This window comes from Fistularia commersonii, chromosome 6 (genome assembly GCF_037954325.1).
Source record: "Fistularia commersonii isolate RoL2024-O1a breed Wild chromosome 6, RoL_Fcom_v1.0, whole genome shotgun sequence".
Classification (NCBI taxonomy): domain Eukaryota; kingdom Metazoa; phylum Chordata; class Actinopteri; order Syngnathiformes; family Fistulariidae; genus Fistularia; species Fistularia commersonii.
Window position 1 is genome coordinate 19,612,370 of NC_141289.1, and position 17,416 is coordinate 19,629,785.

General features: G+C 43.9%; 1 protein-coding gene and 1 long non-coding RNA gene across 2 annotated transcripts; one reads left to right on the top strand and one right to left on the bottom strand.

Annotated features, from left to right (window-relative positions):
* On the top strand, positions 1-13,758 carry LOC147233584 (major facilitator superfamily domain-containing protein 6-like). Its single transcript, XM_086148549.1, has 7 exons — positions 1-232; positions 2,301-3,846; positions 7,652-7,749; positions 8,298-8,459; positions 9,765-9,863; positions 10,562-10,854; positions 11,852-13,758. The coding sequence occupies exons 2-7, from the start codon at positions 2,303-2,305 to the stop codon at positions 12,017-12,019; spliced, it is 2,364 nt and encodes a 787-aa protein (XP_086004675.1). The 5' UTR covers positions 1-232; positions 2,301-2,302; the 3' UTR covers positions 12,020-13,758.
* Positions 3,788-8,373, bottom strand: LOC147233585 (uncharacterized). The gene is made up of 4 exons (XR_015106294.1): positions 8,309-8,373; positions 4,408-4,501; positions 4,114-4,173; positions 3,788-3,829 (listed from the first exon to the last, which is right to left on the bottom strand). It is a non-coding gene; the product is annotated as an uncharacterized LOC147233585 (long non-coding RNA).
* Positions 13,759-17,416: the final 3,658 nt, after the last annotated feature.

Here is a 17,416-nt window from a genome sequence, read left to right on the forward strand (position 1 = left end):
GGTGGGAGCTCCGGTTTGACGGGCTGGAGTCGCCGACGTTGTTCTGAATACAAAGAGAGCGCAGCCAGTCGGAAAGTCTGAATTAAAACACAAACGTGTGACGTGGAATTTCAACACGATTCGTGAAATGAACGGAATTTCAATGACAGCGGTCGCGACGAGCGGCTGAGAGTGACGCTACGGAAAGTGCGCAGTCACAGTTTAACGTTGATGGGAGCGGTGACCTGAGCAGGTGAGCCAACTATTTGTCGTTTATTTTTAATTTATTTCCCCTCGTGCGGATCGGTTTTTACTCACTTCTGGCTTTATTTGAGGTCACAGCAGGCGAGCCGTGCCTATTAAAACACCTTCACTCGGTAATAGATCATTTCCTCACATTTAAAGCGTTTTATTGATAGTTTGTTTCGTTAGCTTTAATTTCTATGCTAACATCCGGGTTCTTTTTCTCATAAGAGCGTAATTTGTTTTGTTTCTCCGGATCTTGCAGCAGGTGCATGTTTGGAGACGATATGCTATACTTCCGCATAGAATCGCTTTTGTGACGAGCAGATTGCTTCCAACTGGAGGTTTCGGGGCCACTGACGTGCCATAAAGGGCCCCTTTCAGGGTCCGGACCCGGAAAAATCACAAAACTTTAAAATAATAAAAGATAGCAGCTTTTGTGCGACCTCCACCTCCTCTGCAGAACCTATGGAATTTGTTTACTTTTCTGTTCATCACAATGAACAACTTCTTTGTGTTCTTTTGGTTTTTCCCTTCCGGGGTCTCCACAGTGAATCCACCTTCTCCATCGAACCCTATCCTCTGTCTCCTCCTCTCCCACGATGTCCATCAATCTTCTTTTCGGTCTTCTTCTAGACCAGGGGTCGGCAACCCGCGGCTCTTCCATCTTTCATCTTTACACTGCGGCTCCGAGTGGCTTGGGAAAATATATCATAAATATGTAATTGAAGTGTATTTCATTTGTGTTAATTCCTTTTTTTAACTTTTAGTTCTAAGTTGGAAGATTTTTGTGATCTTGAAATATTAAATAAAATTATATTTATTATTTTTCGTCGCTCAAAATAACGTCACACTCGCGGAAGCCGGTATACCCGCTGGCCGGTAAAGTCCCTATTTGCAGATGCTGTGCGCAGAAGTTCAGGAGCAGAAGTCCCATAAATTAGGTAAAATAAATATCTATGAAGATGTTTTGCAAATATTTATTTTCTGTTGTTTACTGATACAGTGATTAATTTTACCGATTTATTTTTAAAATTCAGGTCAAGGCTCCGCTACACGCTCTGAAAGCCCAAAGCTCAAAATGAGCTCATTACATAAATAAAATTTAATTTTCCCTGTAATACTTTGTGAATTTCAGAAGCAACACACTACACACTTGTTTAAACAAAGTGTAAAGATAATAAAAAGCAATATATACAGTGGTACCTTTATTTCAGACGTCAAAAAGTAATTGTGGCTCCCAGTGTTTTCTTTTCCGAGGAAACCGGGTCCAAATGGCTCTTTGGGTGTTAAGGGTTGCCGAACCCTGGTCTAGACCTTCAATTCCAGCATCCGTCTTCCAATATCCCCATCTCCCTCCTCTGTCCATGACCCAACCATCTCTGACCTTCTTTCCAAAAAATCTAACGTGTTGTCTTTCTGACAGACCCATTCCTGATCCTCTCCATCCTGGTCGCTCCCAAAGAGAACCTCGACATCTTCATCTATGATGTCGTAATGAACTGTATCTCCGTTAACGTGAAAAGAAGCGCTTCATCAACATTTTAAAGTAGACACAGTGATTGAATTGATCATTTATGACTTCATTTGAATCATTTCTTCTGCATATATGCTGACTCTGTTTCTTTTTTTTTGTATTATTGTGGTGATTTCCCTATTTCTTTAGCTGTTGTGATTTCTTGCTAAATTCTACATCATTTCTCTGTTTTGAAAAGAAATCGGTACAGTATTTCAATATCATTGCTCATTCTATTTCTCGCATAATTTCCTTTTGATTTAATTTATTTCTCACAGATTCTGTGCGTTGCTCACAGAATTTCAAACTATTTCTTGCTTTACTTAAATAAATCTGTTTTTTTCCGTATCATTCGGCAATTATGGTAGCTTCTCTGATTCATACACAAGATATATATATATATATATATATATATATATATATATATATGTGTGAATTTTCTTATGGTGTTCATGTAAAGTTGATCATGCCAACATTATGCAATTTCATTTGTTTTGGGCAGGGTCTTAATGAATCCAGTACATTTTTGACCAAATCAGTTTCTTCTCCTCCCTCCTTCCAGACATGGCAACTGATGACAAGGTTGCCATCCTGACAGACGATGAGGAAGAGCAGAAGAGCAAGTACGGTTTGCCGGCGGCCTTCAACAGCTTTTCAGCCGGGCAGGCGGGGGATCAGGCAACGCCGCCCTCCGAAGCCCCTTCCGAGGAGACCCCCCCTCCCTCGATGGACTGCTGCGAGAGGATGTGCCTCCGCGTCAACAGCAAGCTCCTCATCTCCAAGGTCTTCTACTTCTTCTTCTACGCCGCCTATGGCTCGCTTCTTCCCCTGCTTGCCGTATACTACAAGCAGCTGGGCATGACGGCCAGCCGCAGCGGGCTGCTTGTCGGCATCCGCTATTTCATCGAGTTTTGCAGCGCCCCCTTCTGGGGTGTGGTGGCTGACCGCTTCAAGAAAGGGAAAGCGGTGTTGCTGTTCTCCGTCTTCTGCTGGCTGCTGTTCAACTGTGGTATCGGCTTTGTCAAACCAGCAGAGATTAAATGTGTTGAGAAGGGCACCGTGCCACCTGCCGTTACAACCCCACTTCTTACAACCACTGGATCCACCATGGTGACCTCACCCTCTCTGATGACGACGTCGAAGGGTCAAATTCCACTCGAAGTAACAACTCCCTCGCGCGACATCGTCACGCAGCTCGGCGACGCCACCCGCAGACGACGCGGCCTCCCCGAGGAGCTCCCTGACGTGACGGACTTGTCGGCCCGCTCGCTCCGTCGCCGTGAGCGGAGCGTGACGGGGACGGTTATCACCTGGATGCCGCCGAACACCTCCCAGCTGGCGCCGAACCACACCAGCCAACAAGCCACCACCCCTGCCGGTCCGACCGAGGCCAAGGAGTTCCAGATTATCCGCAACCAGGACCAGGTGCAGACTCTCTTTCTGCTCATCCTGCTTCTAATCATCGTCGGTGAATTCTTCGGCGCCCCGGCCGCCACCATAGTGGATACCGTCACCCTGCAGTATCTGGGAAAGGCCCGCGACCGTTATGGCCTGCAGAGGATGTGGGGTTCTCTGGGCTGGGGTCTGGCCATGCTGCTCGTCGGTATCTGGATCGACCATACTCACATCAGCGTCAATGTAGAAGGCGACGGCTGCGTCACGACAGACCTGCGCTTTCGAAACTACCAGAACGCCTTCATCGTCTTTGGCGTGCTGATGGGGGTGTCGTTCGTCGTCGCCACGCAGTTCTACTTTGAAAAAGGAGAGAACTACCAGCAGGAGGTTCTGGAGGGAGTGGTGGAGGACAGCGACAGCCAGAGGACACCGTCAGAGTCAGAATCTGCCGCTATCAGTCCCGACAACCCTCAGGAGTTCCGCTATAGCGATCTGGTGAAACTGCTGTGCACCGCGCGCTACAGCTCCGTCCTGTTCGTCGCCTGGTTCATGGGCTTCGGCTACGGCTTCGTCTTCAGTTTCCTGTACTGGCACCTGGAGGACCTGGACGGGACCTACACCCTCTTCGGCGTCTGCTCCGTCCTCAGCCATGTGTCTGAGCTGGCCGCCTACTTCACCAGCCACAAGTTCATCGAGCTGGTGGGACACATTAGGTGAGAACGCGAGAGGCTCCGTCCAGATTTTTTCAATGTGACAAATGCCGCACACATGTCTTGTTTGTCCAGAATCAGTCCGGTCACAGAGACGGGAGATGATTGGGAAGGAAAAAAAATATCAGCGGAGTCAGAAGCCGGATGTTCTCTCGACAGAGTCTGTAGATGTTTGGGACATCGGGTCCAATAATATAAAGAGCGTCTCTCTAGCATCCAGAGAACCATATATATTCACATATTTATCTGATGTAAGACGGAACACCTTACGACATCATACAAGCCTCTTTCTGATCTGCAGGTTGTACCAGTCTCCTCAGTGTGCCGCATCTAGCTCAACAAGGATTAGATTTAAAAGGGACTGGAGTTAGAAATAGTTATGATCAATAAAATCTCTTTGTGCCCATTTTACTAAATTATCATATTTTGATATTGATTAATTTTAGGAAATAGTTCAGGGACATTTGGCTTACAGTCTCGCTACAGTTTTACTTCATACATAAAGAATAAGAGCAGATAGCAGAATCATTTTGCATCTGTTCAGCGGTTCAGTGGTTAGCTCACCCGTCTCACAGCAAGAAGGTCCTTCTGTGTGGAGTGTGCATCTTCTCCCCTGGTCTGCATGGATTTCCCCCCAAAAACAGTGCGGAATGAATGACTGGGTGGAAAAAAATGGGTGTGTTATCCGTGTGATTTAAGATTGCAAGCGTTTCATCTGCTAAGAAAATCAGACATCATTCTCAGAATTCCCCAAAAGCGCAGATTTTAGTGGCAGACCTTGCTAGAATTCCACCAAGACATTCCCCCGGGCCGGGCGAGACGCATTTTCGGCTTCTGTTGGTGTATTGTTTCACATTCTTTGAATTTACTGTGGACGGTAGGCTTTTTAAAATCGTCCGCAGTTGGAAAGCACTGGGAGACGCTGATGGCTGATGTCTTTGTGCTGCACAGTGGCATGTAGCTTAGATAAAGCTAAAACATGCAATGGATATTTTAATTTTTTTTTTTTTTTTCTTTTTAATGGATTGTAACGAGGATTAATTTGAGCAATTATACGTAGGAATATTACTATCCAAAAAAAAAAAAGATAGATCTAAAATAACCAGACAAGAAAATGCCCCTCCCCCCCAATTTAATCTTAAATGATCAAATAAAAAAAAAAGATATAACATTTATTATTATTATGTATTTTTTGAATGGAAGAGCTGTTTGAAGCAACAGTGTTTTTACATGTTGGTAATAGACACTGAGAGTGTGTGTGTCTGAGAGCCATCGCCTCAAACAATGATGTCATTGAAAGGGGGGGTTCGAGACATTCGAGAGACTGGTGTTAGATATCAGGCTGCAACAGGAAACACATAATGTGTCCTCTGTCCACGCAACTCCTCATCGCTGTCGGACACTGACTGTTCTAGTAATAAGGTAAAGGATTGGTATTGATATGAGGTATCAATACCAATGCAGAGATTGAGTTCATCTTTGCAACAGTCATTTCAAGATGTCTCCTTCAAAGAATTTCCATAAGACTGGATAAAGTCCAGTATACAAGGCACTGCAGTTGTGTACGTGTGCAACATCTGTTTAACACTAAGAAAGATAATATGGTTTGCAATATCTAGATATATAGAGGGGTTGCAAAATTTTGCTTTGCAGATGGATATCAAGATTTACTGGGGGTTTTCAATGACTAATGTAAAATTGAACAAGAAAAGAACCCGAGAGATAGTTAGAAATGTCTTAAAGTCAAAAGCGGAAATTATTTAAAAATGTGAAAAACCAAATCATAAAAGAATATCTACATTTTTTTATTTTTGAAATAGAAATCTGTACGAAAATCAAACTAGTGAGGACACAGACCGAAGTGCAAAGTTTTTTTTTGTTGTTTTCCAAACGAGCTGCAGACGTACCTCTGTCTATGTGTGACAATCTGGTGCTCTGCAGCAAACACACTTCCTGTTTGTCCCGGCTGTGTGCGTGCGTGCGTGTGCGTGTGTGTGTGTGTCTCCAATAAGGTGGTAAGAAGTGTTGACCTGACAGAAAAAACCTCTTCCCTGTATGAATCTTAGACCTTCACTTCTGTCACCCGCTTTACGATAATGTCCCGTCTTTTAATTTAAACGTAGCTTTGCAATGTAATGACACCAACACAAAGACATACATCACATGTCTTCTGATGTCATGACTGGAGCTGTTTTAGGTTCGTAGAATTTTAGATCCAGCCACGGTCTGCATAAAATCACTTTTAGAGTTTGACAATTGTTTGTTCATTTTCTTCATTGCCAATTACCTTTTTCCTTCTGTCAGCTTTTTTCTCTCTCAGACAGAAACTGGCTGAGAGTAAATTTACACAGTCCGATTTGAAAAACTTTCACCAAATAGTGACACGAGACGAGCCCGAAGGAAAACTACATCGGATGTAGTTCTAGAATGCCGTTCACGTTCAGAAGCTTTTTACCAGCACTGATGTGAAATAAACCGTTTCAGTGATGAGATATTGTTAAAAAAAAAAAGTTTCTTTTCCGAATAACACCGGCCGTGTTCTTGTTGCTGCTCGGCAATTTCTTTCTTCGATTTCAGGAACTTTAATGCCAAATTGTCAATTCTTTGATGCGGATTTTTGGAGTTGTTGTTTTGCGCTTCTCACTGCCAGTAATTACTTGCCGCCTGAATTTGTCGTAGTTAATACATCTATTGCAATTGAATTCCTAACGAGTCAAGTCAAATTTCAGGAGAAAATATGATTAGAGAATTATATTAAAAAAAAAACAAGCTTACAATTGTCGGACGATTATAGTGTTTGTTTCTGTGATAATCAGATCCGCTAATCACCAGATGAGCCGTCGCTGTCTTACAGCAACAGAAGCATGTGATGTGTTCAAGCACAACCCTGTGTTTTACTAGTACAAAGTAGCGGTGTGTGTTTGTCCTCTGTCTGAGGGGCCATGTCCTGCTCAGCTCCATGGTGTGTTTGTGTGTGTGTTGTGTTGTGTGCGTGTGTTGAACAAACAGTCAAACTGTCCTGTCAGCTGGTGAATCAGTTTGCTGAGGGCGTCGCCTTCATTCTGCAGCAGATCCTGCTGAAGGAGCAGGTAGCTTCCAGCTGTTTAATCCCGCTGTCAGAGGCAGGAGCACAAGACGGCTCGAAACAATAAACCTCTGGCACCGTCCGCAGACGTTTCTCATGTGAAAACCTAAGGTCAACACACTGCTCTCTTAAAAACACAAGTATTTAATGATCCCACACACACCTTTGGAGAGCCACATGAAAAAAAACAATAGATAAACCTTCTCTTGAATGATTCGGTGTTGACAAACTGCCGCACATTACAGAATTTGGTACGATCATATTTCCAAGTGTGATTGAGCGTAACGATACTCACAATAGGTTACAAATGATGCAAGGAACAGCTATTTATTCTTAAACCATGTTTGTGCGCTTCTTTTTCTGCTCATATTTTTCTGCTTGCTGACTCACTTTTCAGATGCCGACTTCTTCTTTTTGTCTGCGATTGTTTTTTTTTTTGTCCTGGTTAATTTGCTTTGTTTTTTCATGCTTTGCATGATTGACAGGCGATTTATCTTAGCTAACTTCATAACCGCTTTAGTTTTTTGTTTCAACATCCTATCAGGGTAGACTAATAATGGCAATGAAGTAAAAAAACGACATATGGTTCAATCTGCCTGTCGCTTCATAAAACTGTCGACTTTAAGGACGCTGTGAGTTGTAACGGAAATAAAAATGAATCGGAAAACTAGGAGGGTCCACCGGAGCGTTCTATGACGGATGGTTTTCTTCTGTCTCGTGCAGAGTCCTGTACATCGGCCTGGCCTGCAACACTGCCCGGTACCTCTACATCTCCTACCTGCACAACGCCTGGACCGTCCTACCCATGGAGGTCCTCCAAGGTAACCATCGGGAGTTCGGCTCCGAACTGCCCGTCTTTGCCCCGAGGCGCTCCTCCTTCCTCCAGTGTTCTGATTCTTCGAAACGCTGGAAACACTTTGTTTCGTTCCGTTTGAAGAGCAGTTACACCTTCTTTTTCAATTTAGTATTTTTAGATATATGGAAGGGCTTCATATGTTTGGTGACTGATTCACACTTTCTTGTTTTCATAGCATTTAGTCATAGGACTTTTCATCTGCAATTCTGACTAATGAAATATTTCTTTAAAATGTTAGATTTTAAATACAGTTAGATTTAACAGCCTAGATATTGGACCGACATGGGTCGATACTTTCTAAATGTGTCTGTTTTTTACGTCTGATGACCTTAATATCTAGTTTGAAAATGTAATGGGTATTGTGAGTGAAACGATATCCAACTATATAGCGCACATTTCAGGTTCATGAATGGACGATTAAGCTGTTAAATCTCTCAAGGGTCTTGAAATATGTGTCAAAAAGATCATGAAAGTGCCCGAGGAGCTGAGTGTGTGGCTCCTGGTGTCGTGCAGGTTTGACCCACGCCTCGGTTTGGGCGGCGTGCATCTCCTTCCTGAGCGGAGCCGTTCCTCCGGCCCTGAGGACGTCGGCGCAGGGGATCCTGCAGGGGCTGCACCTGGGCCTGGGCCGGGGCTGTGGCGCCATGGTGGGGGGGCTGCTGGTCGGATACTTCGGTATGAAGGCGTTTTCTTTTGGAAGGACGGAGAAAAAGACTTTTTTCACAGTGTGTCTGTCTGGGTTCTGGCAACTCTAGAAACTAAAAACACATTCAGGGAGCGTTCATTCGTTTTTATCCTCCCGTCAATTTATCCTCCTGAGTATTCTGTAACAGGATGTCATTGATCCGTCCTCCAAACTTAGATAATGCTTTATTTATCCCCGCTGGAGAAACTGGGTTGTCGCAGCAGCACAGGGCAAGAGTACAGGTGTCAGAAGACATTAAGGTGAATTAATAGGCAATAGATAAATACATTAAAAAGGATAAAAAAAAACCAAACAAACTGCTGTGTGACTACTGAAGAATTATTGAGGGATTTATCTCAGAATCCTCAAAAACCATTTCAATTGGGGTGAAATGAAGAATGTACCCTTTATTCCTGAAATAATTGCCTCATTTATCTGGGAAAAAAAAAACATAACTGAAAATTCTAAATTATATTATTGAGCATGAGTTTTTCACAATCCCGTTCATTTAGTGTAGCAGCAACACTTCCTTCTAGAATTCTCTGCACTAATTGCAGGGTGTTTTTGATGAACAGTAACAGCGGTGGAAAACATAGACACACACACACACACACACACACACACCAACCTCACTCTATGTATTTCAACTGTAAAAGTAAACATGTGTCATCTAGAAATGATCTAATAACGTGTCCACAAGGGTTTAACGCTTTAAACACCGGCGACATCAGATTAGACACGGGTTTTTCTGCCCCCTTGTGGCAAATAGCATTTACTGCAACTATGAAATTTCACACGTTTAAAAAGAGTTAAAATATTCTGTTTGGACGAATAATTCGCTTCTTGTAGGAAATTTCAGTACAAAAGTCCTATTACCCTGAACTGATTTTTACTTTTGGTGAAAAATGCGCATCCTTACAATGTTACCCTTTTCCCACTTGCTCTAATAAAAGCAAATATTCTTAGTAACTCGAACTGGATTAGATGTTTCTAATTAACAGATCAGACCGATTTACACTCCATACGTTGAACTTTAATAGTCTAAAGAATATATTTTTGGCTATTTCCATGTGGCTCGTGGACAATGTCTGTCCTTTGTAGTTATCAGTTTTGCAGAGAAGAAATGAAAATATAGGAAAAGCAACATTTTTTTTTTTTTTTTTTTTTCAGAGCGATGCAACTCTCTCCTCGTGTAAATCTTTAAAATCACATCTGGTCTCAGCTTCCATTCTAACTCTGTGTGTGCGGTCATGCGTTCACACTCTCCAACGTGACATGTTTTTCCCGCTCGACAGGTGCAGCGGAGACGTTCCGGGGCATCGGCATGGCGTCCCTCGTCATCCTCCTCATCTTCTGCTCATTGCAGTGTCTGTGCGGCGACTCGGAGGGGAAGGGTGGGGGACTTTCACTTCCTTCCTTTTTAGACGCCGCCGATAGGGCGGGTGAAGCGAGGGCAGGGACTCGACGCGGGTCATTTCAGGACGCCACAACACTCTGAGAGCGTTTACAGGACGCCGCTCGGAGAGAAGGGGAGTGTTTTGGACTCCGAAAGTTTGTATGATTAATGTCAGCCGCATTTGGCATTAGAATAATCAGATCATTAGCGGCTGACCTTCAGGCAGGTAAACAAACCAATCAAAACCGACCACACGTCCTGTTTCCACCGTGATCCCTTTCAGATACGATAACAAGGCTACCGTTGTTTCTTTTTCAAGGCGCCTTTATTTTTGTGTCGTTTCAGCCGGATTCTGATGTGTTGTGTTGGTAATTTCCTCGCCAAAAATTTCCCAAATTTTTGAGGTAGAAGATCTTAATAGTTTTACTAAACGACGTCCAAGACGGCTCAGGGTTTCGATAGAATCACCTCCCGTTACAAGGAATGCTGCCATAGTGGGAGACCTCAGTATTTTGGAGTGTCATTCAAGTCTGTCCAGTGCCTCAAGGCTCAAACTGCTCACTGAGGTAGCAGCTGATAGTAAAGGGGTTTGACCTGTTTGACCTGGAGGCTGATAATTATGAGCTGCAAAAGTTGACCATGATGTCAATTCAATTCTTCGCGCGCCGCTTAATCAAAACCATGTCTCTTTCGTAGAGGAAAGAATGTTAGCCGAGAACGTCCCCGTTCCCTCCAGTCCAGTTCCCATCGCCACTATCGCCATGGTGCAGAGCCAGAGTTCCAGGGGTGACCCTGCTCCCTCCAGCCGGGCCCCCGTTCTACCCTTGAAGAAGACAAAGCACCAGGAGGAACAGGAGGACGTCAACCGTCCGGCCTGGGTGCTCTCCGGCGCCCCCTGGGTCACCATCGCCTTCGCTTTCGTCCAGGTTCAGGAGATGATCCGCCTGGCGAAGAGCAACCTGCCGCCGCCGGAGACGCAGCCGCTGCAGGTGAAGCAGGTCACATTTCAGAAGATGTTCAGTCAATAGCAGACTAAAAGTCAAACGTGACCAAAAGGTATGAGTGCTGCGTTAGGGAGCTTTTCCAGAAATCAGATATGTAAAATGATACCAAATGTATCCCTTTACAACATTTAAAGTTCCCTCATTGTTCCCACGCCCAACAATGAAGCCCGTCAGCTAGCCAAACTGATTATTAGACAGTGTTTGACTTTGACTTTGAGAAGTAATCTTTGAAACACTTCATTTTGTTTTTCCTATCAGTCGTTTCCTTTTGTTGCGTTTATCCGCCGCTCCCTCGAAGGCCGGCCCGTGAAAACATCGCTCTAAATGAACACAAAAAAGGGTTGATTGACACCAGCCTGTTCTCCTCCAACCCCCACTCACATGTTCTTGGTGACGTTTCCACCTGCCCACACTTCGCCCAAGAGAGGCGAGGCCTTTTTTTTTTTCGGTGGAGTCCGATGGAAAATTTCTGCGTTTGTGTGTGTGTCCGTGTCTTTGTGTGTCTGGCTTCCTGTGAGTTAAGTGATAAGTGACTCATTTATATATATGTGTGTGTGTGCGTGCTATGTGGGTGTGATCATGTGTGAACCTCCCACGCCTGTGTGATGACGTCCGGTCTATCTTTGAGACGTTGACAGTGTTGGTCTCCTAGATGGAGGTCTCACTCTGGACTGGAATTTCAGAACTTTTTTTTTTTCCCCCCCTGACGTTTCTTCTAAATGAAGATGTTTGCTTTTCAACCCTCTAATGTGTGTGTCATTGAACATGGGTTTTTGGTTTGTCCCTTCATGTGTGTGTCCCACTGTAAGCCGGTTCCAACTGGTTTTGGAGTTTGAGACAACAAACGAAACTTTCTGTCTTGCGTGAAAAATGTGTATCATGAAAAACAAAGATTGGGACGCAGCTCCCAAACCGTCGGTTGGATTTATTTTAACCTCCGGTGAGCGCTTCCTGCCGTAACCGATGGCCTCCTTGTGTCCAGGTGTCTAACCAGCAGTACGAGGCCACGACACACACCCGTCCCGGTGACGAGTCCTCGACGGGACCGCCCTCCCAGTCCCAGGCTTCCGCCGCGCTCGGCTTGGACTCCAAGGCCCAGGGAGGGGGCGGGCGAGAAAACGCAGCCTTCAGCCCCGATCCCACAGACTGATCCCCGCCGGCGTTCCGACGAATGACGCTTTATTTATTAACATTTATCATATGAGCTTTCAGGCTGCAAGAAGCACAGGTTTTTAACTGGAACTTTCCTCCAATCAGGTGAAATATTGGGTGAGATTTTTAAAGACTGCACGTGATTTTTACCTCCGGATCGTTTCTGCTGAAGGGACTCTGAATGTTTGCTTCCGTTGATATGTGGAATATTTGGCAGAGGGCTGTCAGAGTCTGGGGAGTGTTTGCTTTCAGCACATTAATCTGCATTTTACAGCCTCCTCGGTGATGGGGACCCCGGGTCGGCTCTCCTCAGACCCCCGTTAGAGGCCGCTCTCATCATTGTCATTCAGGCAGAATCACTGATCTGACCTGAGGATCCACCCGGCAGAGGAAGTCCCAGATTTGTTGTCGTTTTCAGGTTTGTGATAAGTCTCTTGTGTTTGGAAGTTCTTTTGCTTTCATTCGCCAACATTGAGAAGATTATTTTTTCTGGATTTTTTTTTTATTTTTTTTTTACCCAGATTATCTTACAAATTTTTGTTTCGCATTTGATCATATTTTGTCTGGTAAAAATCGAATTGGATTTTGACCATTCCAAAACAGAGCATTTTCTTTGAATATAAATTGATTTTTTTTTTTTTCTGAAATCCATCTTTCTTTAAAAATATAATGATGTAAAAAAAAAAAAAAAACCTGCCATGAGTGAATTACCAAGGACTGTTTAAAAAACAAAACGAAGTGCCTTAAAAGCAGTGAAAACGATTAGAAAAACACCAAACCAAGTGTTGAAACTTCAGATTTCTGTCAGTTGGAGGTCAGATCAGTAAATCTCTTTGACGTCTTGTATTGGCAAGCTGGTGAAAACATGAAACAAACAAACAAAAAAAAAAAAAAACATTTAAACACAAAAAAACTAAAAACAAATGAAAAGTGATGAGCCTCCAGGGGCCCCTCATCACCTGGTCTTCCAACATGTCATTTTATTAAAGGGGGAGGGGAGTTTACCCGGCTCACCTGTGGAGTGGAAGAACATTATTTATTAACGGACTCGGAGTGAGAGTGAAAAGAGACACGAGCGGCTGTAGTTTCCACGTCTGCAGCGGCTTCATCCTCAGAGAGCGTCTCCTCCGCCTCTGGGCTCTGGAGGCTGCAGAGGAATCCCTCCTTCCGCTGAAGCCTCCCCGAGCCCCGTCGTCTGGTATCTCCGACTCCTCCGAGGAAAACACACGGTCTCACCTTTATTCTGCGCTCCACCCGTCACGTCACACTGCCCGAGTCTTAGATCGCCGTCCCCAGGCAGCGGCGGAGATGAAGTGCCTCGTGTTCTTCAACGTTGTCTTATTTCACAAGAGCAGAGGCCCTTTAATCGCTCCGAGTGAGGAGGTTTGTTTTTTTTAAGGCTTATTCGGATCTGTGATTATTATTATTATTGTCGTTATTATTATTTTTTGTAACAAAGCTGCCAAAGCACAATCGTGTCTTCTCTTGAAATGCCAAACGGTATTCATGGTTTTGTGTGGAAAATCCAGATGTACATGTAGTGTTCCACTAACTCTGCGATAAAGGATGGTCTCCATGACGACTCCAGGATACTAACCCTGTATTTGCTTTTTTGAAGGGGCTTTTGAACGCAAGCTGTTTTGAAAGCAAGTGTCACTTCGGTAAGATGTCATTTTTTTTTTTTTTTTTTTGGCTTTGTATGTCTTCCACTCGAACCAAAATAAAGCAGCCACCTCATCTCCTCGCACCTTCATTTCCATCTTCACAAAAAAAAAACAAAAAAAAAACGCAGAGTTTATCGCATTTTAGTTACAAAACAAATAAGACGTTACATGAAAATGGCGGAAAAACACCAAGCCGAGGTCGTCCCCTTCGTCTCGGCTCCAGATCTGGGAAGTAAAGGTGTGCGATCAAGAGACAAGCAACAATAACATTACCCTTAATTTTTTTTTTACTCCTCCATTTTTAAGACAAAGCTTATATTTGAGTGAAAGTAAAGTTTAAAAAAAAGAAAAAGGATTTTATTACTTTTCAACGCCTGAAAACCTCAGTTGCCAAAACACTGCGTCTGGCTGTGGCTGCAGGAGCAACCACTGGATGGCAGTAGCGTAGTAGCGCAGGGGTGGGGGGGTCTGACAAGGATAGGCCGCTGTGTGTGTGTGTGTGTGTGTGTGTGTGTGTGTGTGTAGGGTTATTGAGGTCGTGTGCGCCTGCGACTGATGGGTGTGAGTGTGTGCGTGGGTGGACAGTAATAGGCTTCCTCCAAAACTACACTGCTCTGTCGTCAAGAAAAGAAATTACAAGCGTCTTCGGCCCGTCTGATAATCTGAGGAGAAATTTCCACTGGCCGATGCCCTCCTAAGTCTTTTTTCGGGTGGTGGTTTGGGGGTGAAGACTGTAATGGGATCTGGCAGAAAAACCAAATTTGGAAGAAAGATAGAGAAAGGTTGGCTGTTGCTGTAATGAAAAAACAAATGTTCATTTGCTTCACTTCTGAAAACAACAGATGAAGACTGATAGCGTAGTGCGGAAAAGAAACACACACACTATAAATAAAGATAGCTATGTAAATGCATAGATAATTTTATATATTTTAAATGTGTCTGGATTGCGGCAAGCCGTTTAACATTGTGACTTCGTGTTTCCTTTGAGAGCTGAATAATGAAAAATTTCCCCAAATGACATTTTTACATTGAAAAAGAGATGACACTCCTTTCAAAACATAAAAAAACATTAAATTTCCCAATAACTGAAGCAAAGATCTATACATATTTGGAATAAAGCATCGTTAAAGGCACGAGAAAAGAGCGTAAAACTAAAAAAAAAAAGCAAAGTCAAACGAAACTCATAAATAATTGTTTTTCCAAGTCAGACTTGAAAGATGACTTATGGATGATGATGCTAGAAGTGTTTAAGTAAAAGAAAAATCTACACTTGTATATTTTCTCATTAAATAACTATTACACCATATTGCACATTAAATCATTGTAAAATTAATACACAATAGTTAACTTTTATTGGGGAGACACGGAGCAGTGTCTCCCTGTGCCGGTCCCAAGCCCGGATAAATGCAGAGGGTTGCGTCAGGAAGGGCATCCAGCGTAAAACTTTTGCCAAAACCAAACATGCGAGTCAACCATAACCATATCATACCGGATTGGTTGATAATTGGGTTAACAACAACCGCCATTGGTACTGATGACCTACAGGGTACTAATGGAAATTGGGCTACTGTGGGTCGAAGAAGAACAAGAAGAAGAGGAGGAGGTTGTGTTTGGAAGCAGAGAGAGGAGGAAAGGAAAGAGTCTGGGACTGAGAGTAGGGACTTTGAATATTGGGACTATGACAGGAAAAGGTAGAGAGTTGGTGGACATGATGCAGAGAAGGAAGGTGGATATACTGTGTGTCCAGGAGACCAGGTGGAAAGGTAGTAAGGCTAGAAGCCTAGGAGCAACTTTAAGTTGTACTATTATGGTACTGACAAGAAGAGACATGGAATAGGAGTTATCTTGAAGGAGGAGTTCGTAAGGAACGTCCTAGAGAAAAGAAATGAAAAGAATGTCAGATAGACTTATGAGTCTGAAACTGGAAATTGAAGGTGTGATGCTCAATGTTGTTAGTGGCTATGCCCCACAGGTGGGATGTGAATCTGAAGAGAAGGAGAAGTTCTGGAATGAGTTAGATGAAGTGATGCAGAATATTCCCAGAAACGAGAGAGTGGTCATTGGTGCAGACTTCAATGGACATGTTGGTGAAGGAAATAGAGGGGATGAAGAAGTGATGGGCAGATTTGGTATCCAGGATAGGAATGCAGAGGGACAGATGGTGGTAGATTTTGCAAAAAGGATGGAAATGGCTGTCGTGAACACCTTTTTCCAGAAAAAACAGGAACATAGGGTAACTTATAAGAGCGGAGGTAGGAGCACGCAGGTAGACTACATCTTGTATAGACGAGGTAACCTGAAAGAGATCAGTGACTGCAAAGTAGTTGTAGGTGAGAGTGTAGCCAGACAGCATGGGATGGTGGTTTGTAGGATGACTCTGGTGACAAGGAAGATGAAGAGGACAAAGGCAGGGCAGAGGACAAAATGGTGGAAGCTGAAAAGGGAGGAGTGTTGCATGGTTTTCAGGGAGGAGTTGAGAAAGGGTCTGGGTGGTCAGGGTGAGCTTCCAGATGATTGGACAACAACAGCTAGTGTTATCAGGGAGACAGGTAGAAGAGTACTTGGTGTGTCATCTGGAAGGAAAGTAGATCAGGAGACTTGGTGGTGGAATGAGGAAGTGCAGGAGTGTATACAGAGAAAGCGGTTAGCGAAGAAGTGGGATACTGAGAGGACTGAAGAGAACAGACAGGAGTTCAGGGAGGTGCGGCGAAAGGTAAAGATAGAGGTAGCAAAGGCAAAACAAAGGGCTTATGATGACTTGTATGCTCGGTTGGATAGTAAGGAGGGTGAGAATGATCTATACAGGTTGGCGAAACAGAGAGATAAAGATGGAAAGGATGTACAACAGGTCCGGGTGATTAAGGACAGAGAGGGGAATGTATTGACAGATGCTAGAAGAGTGATGGGAAGATGGAAAGAGTACTTTGAAGAGCTGATGAATGTGGAAAATGAAAGAGAGGCAAGGGTAGAAGAAGTGACTATTGTAGACCACAAAGTAGCACAAATTAGTAAAAGTGAAGTGAGGAAGGCATTGAAGAGGATGAAGAGTGGAAAAGCGGTTGGTCCTGATGATATACCTGTGGAGGTGTGGAAGTGTCTAGGAGAGGCAGCGGTAGATTTCCTGACTAGATTATTCAACAGGATCTTAGAGAGTGAGAAGATGCCTGAAGAATGGAGACGAATTGTGATGGTGACTATTTTTAAGAATAAAGGGGATGTGCAGAATTGTGGCAACTACAGAGGGATAAAGTTGATGAGCCATACAATGAAGTTATGGGAAAGAGTAGTGGAAACTAGACTGAGAGCAGAAGTCAGCATCTGTGAACAGCAGTATGGCTTCATGCCTAGGAAGAGTACTACAGATGCAGTATTTACACTGAGAATGCTAATAGAAAAGTACAGAGAAGGCCAGAGGGAGTTGCATTGTGTTTTTGTAGACCAAGAAAAAGCATATGACAAGGTGCCAAGAGAGGAGCTCTGGTATTGTATGAGGAAGTCTGGAGTGGCAGAGAAGTATGTTAGACTGGTGCAGGACATGTATGCACGCTGTGAGACACTGGTACGGTGTGCTGTAGGGGTAACCGAGAAGTTCAAGGTGGAGGTGGGACTCCATCAGGGATCAGCTCTGAGCCCCTTCTTGTTCGCAATGGTGATGGATAGGCTGACAGATGAGGTTAGACAGGAATCCCCATGGACCATGATGTTTGCGGATGACATTGTGATCTGTAGTG

Coding starts and splice junctions, on each gene's coding strand:
- LOC147233584 (XM_086148549.1), top strand. CDS start 2,303: ATGGCAACTGATGACAAGGTTGCCATCCTGACAGACGATGAGGAAGAG. Junction 7,750..8,297: donor ACCCATGGAGGTCCTCCAAG/GTAACCATCGGG, acceptor GGTGTCGTGCAG/GTTTGACCCACGCCTCGGTT. Junction 8,460..9,764: donor GCTGCTGGTCGGATACTTCG/GTATGAAGGCGT, acceptor CCCGCTCGACAG/GTGCAGCGGAGACGTTCCGG.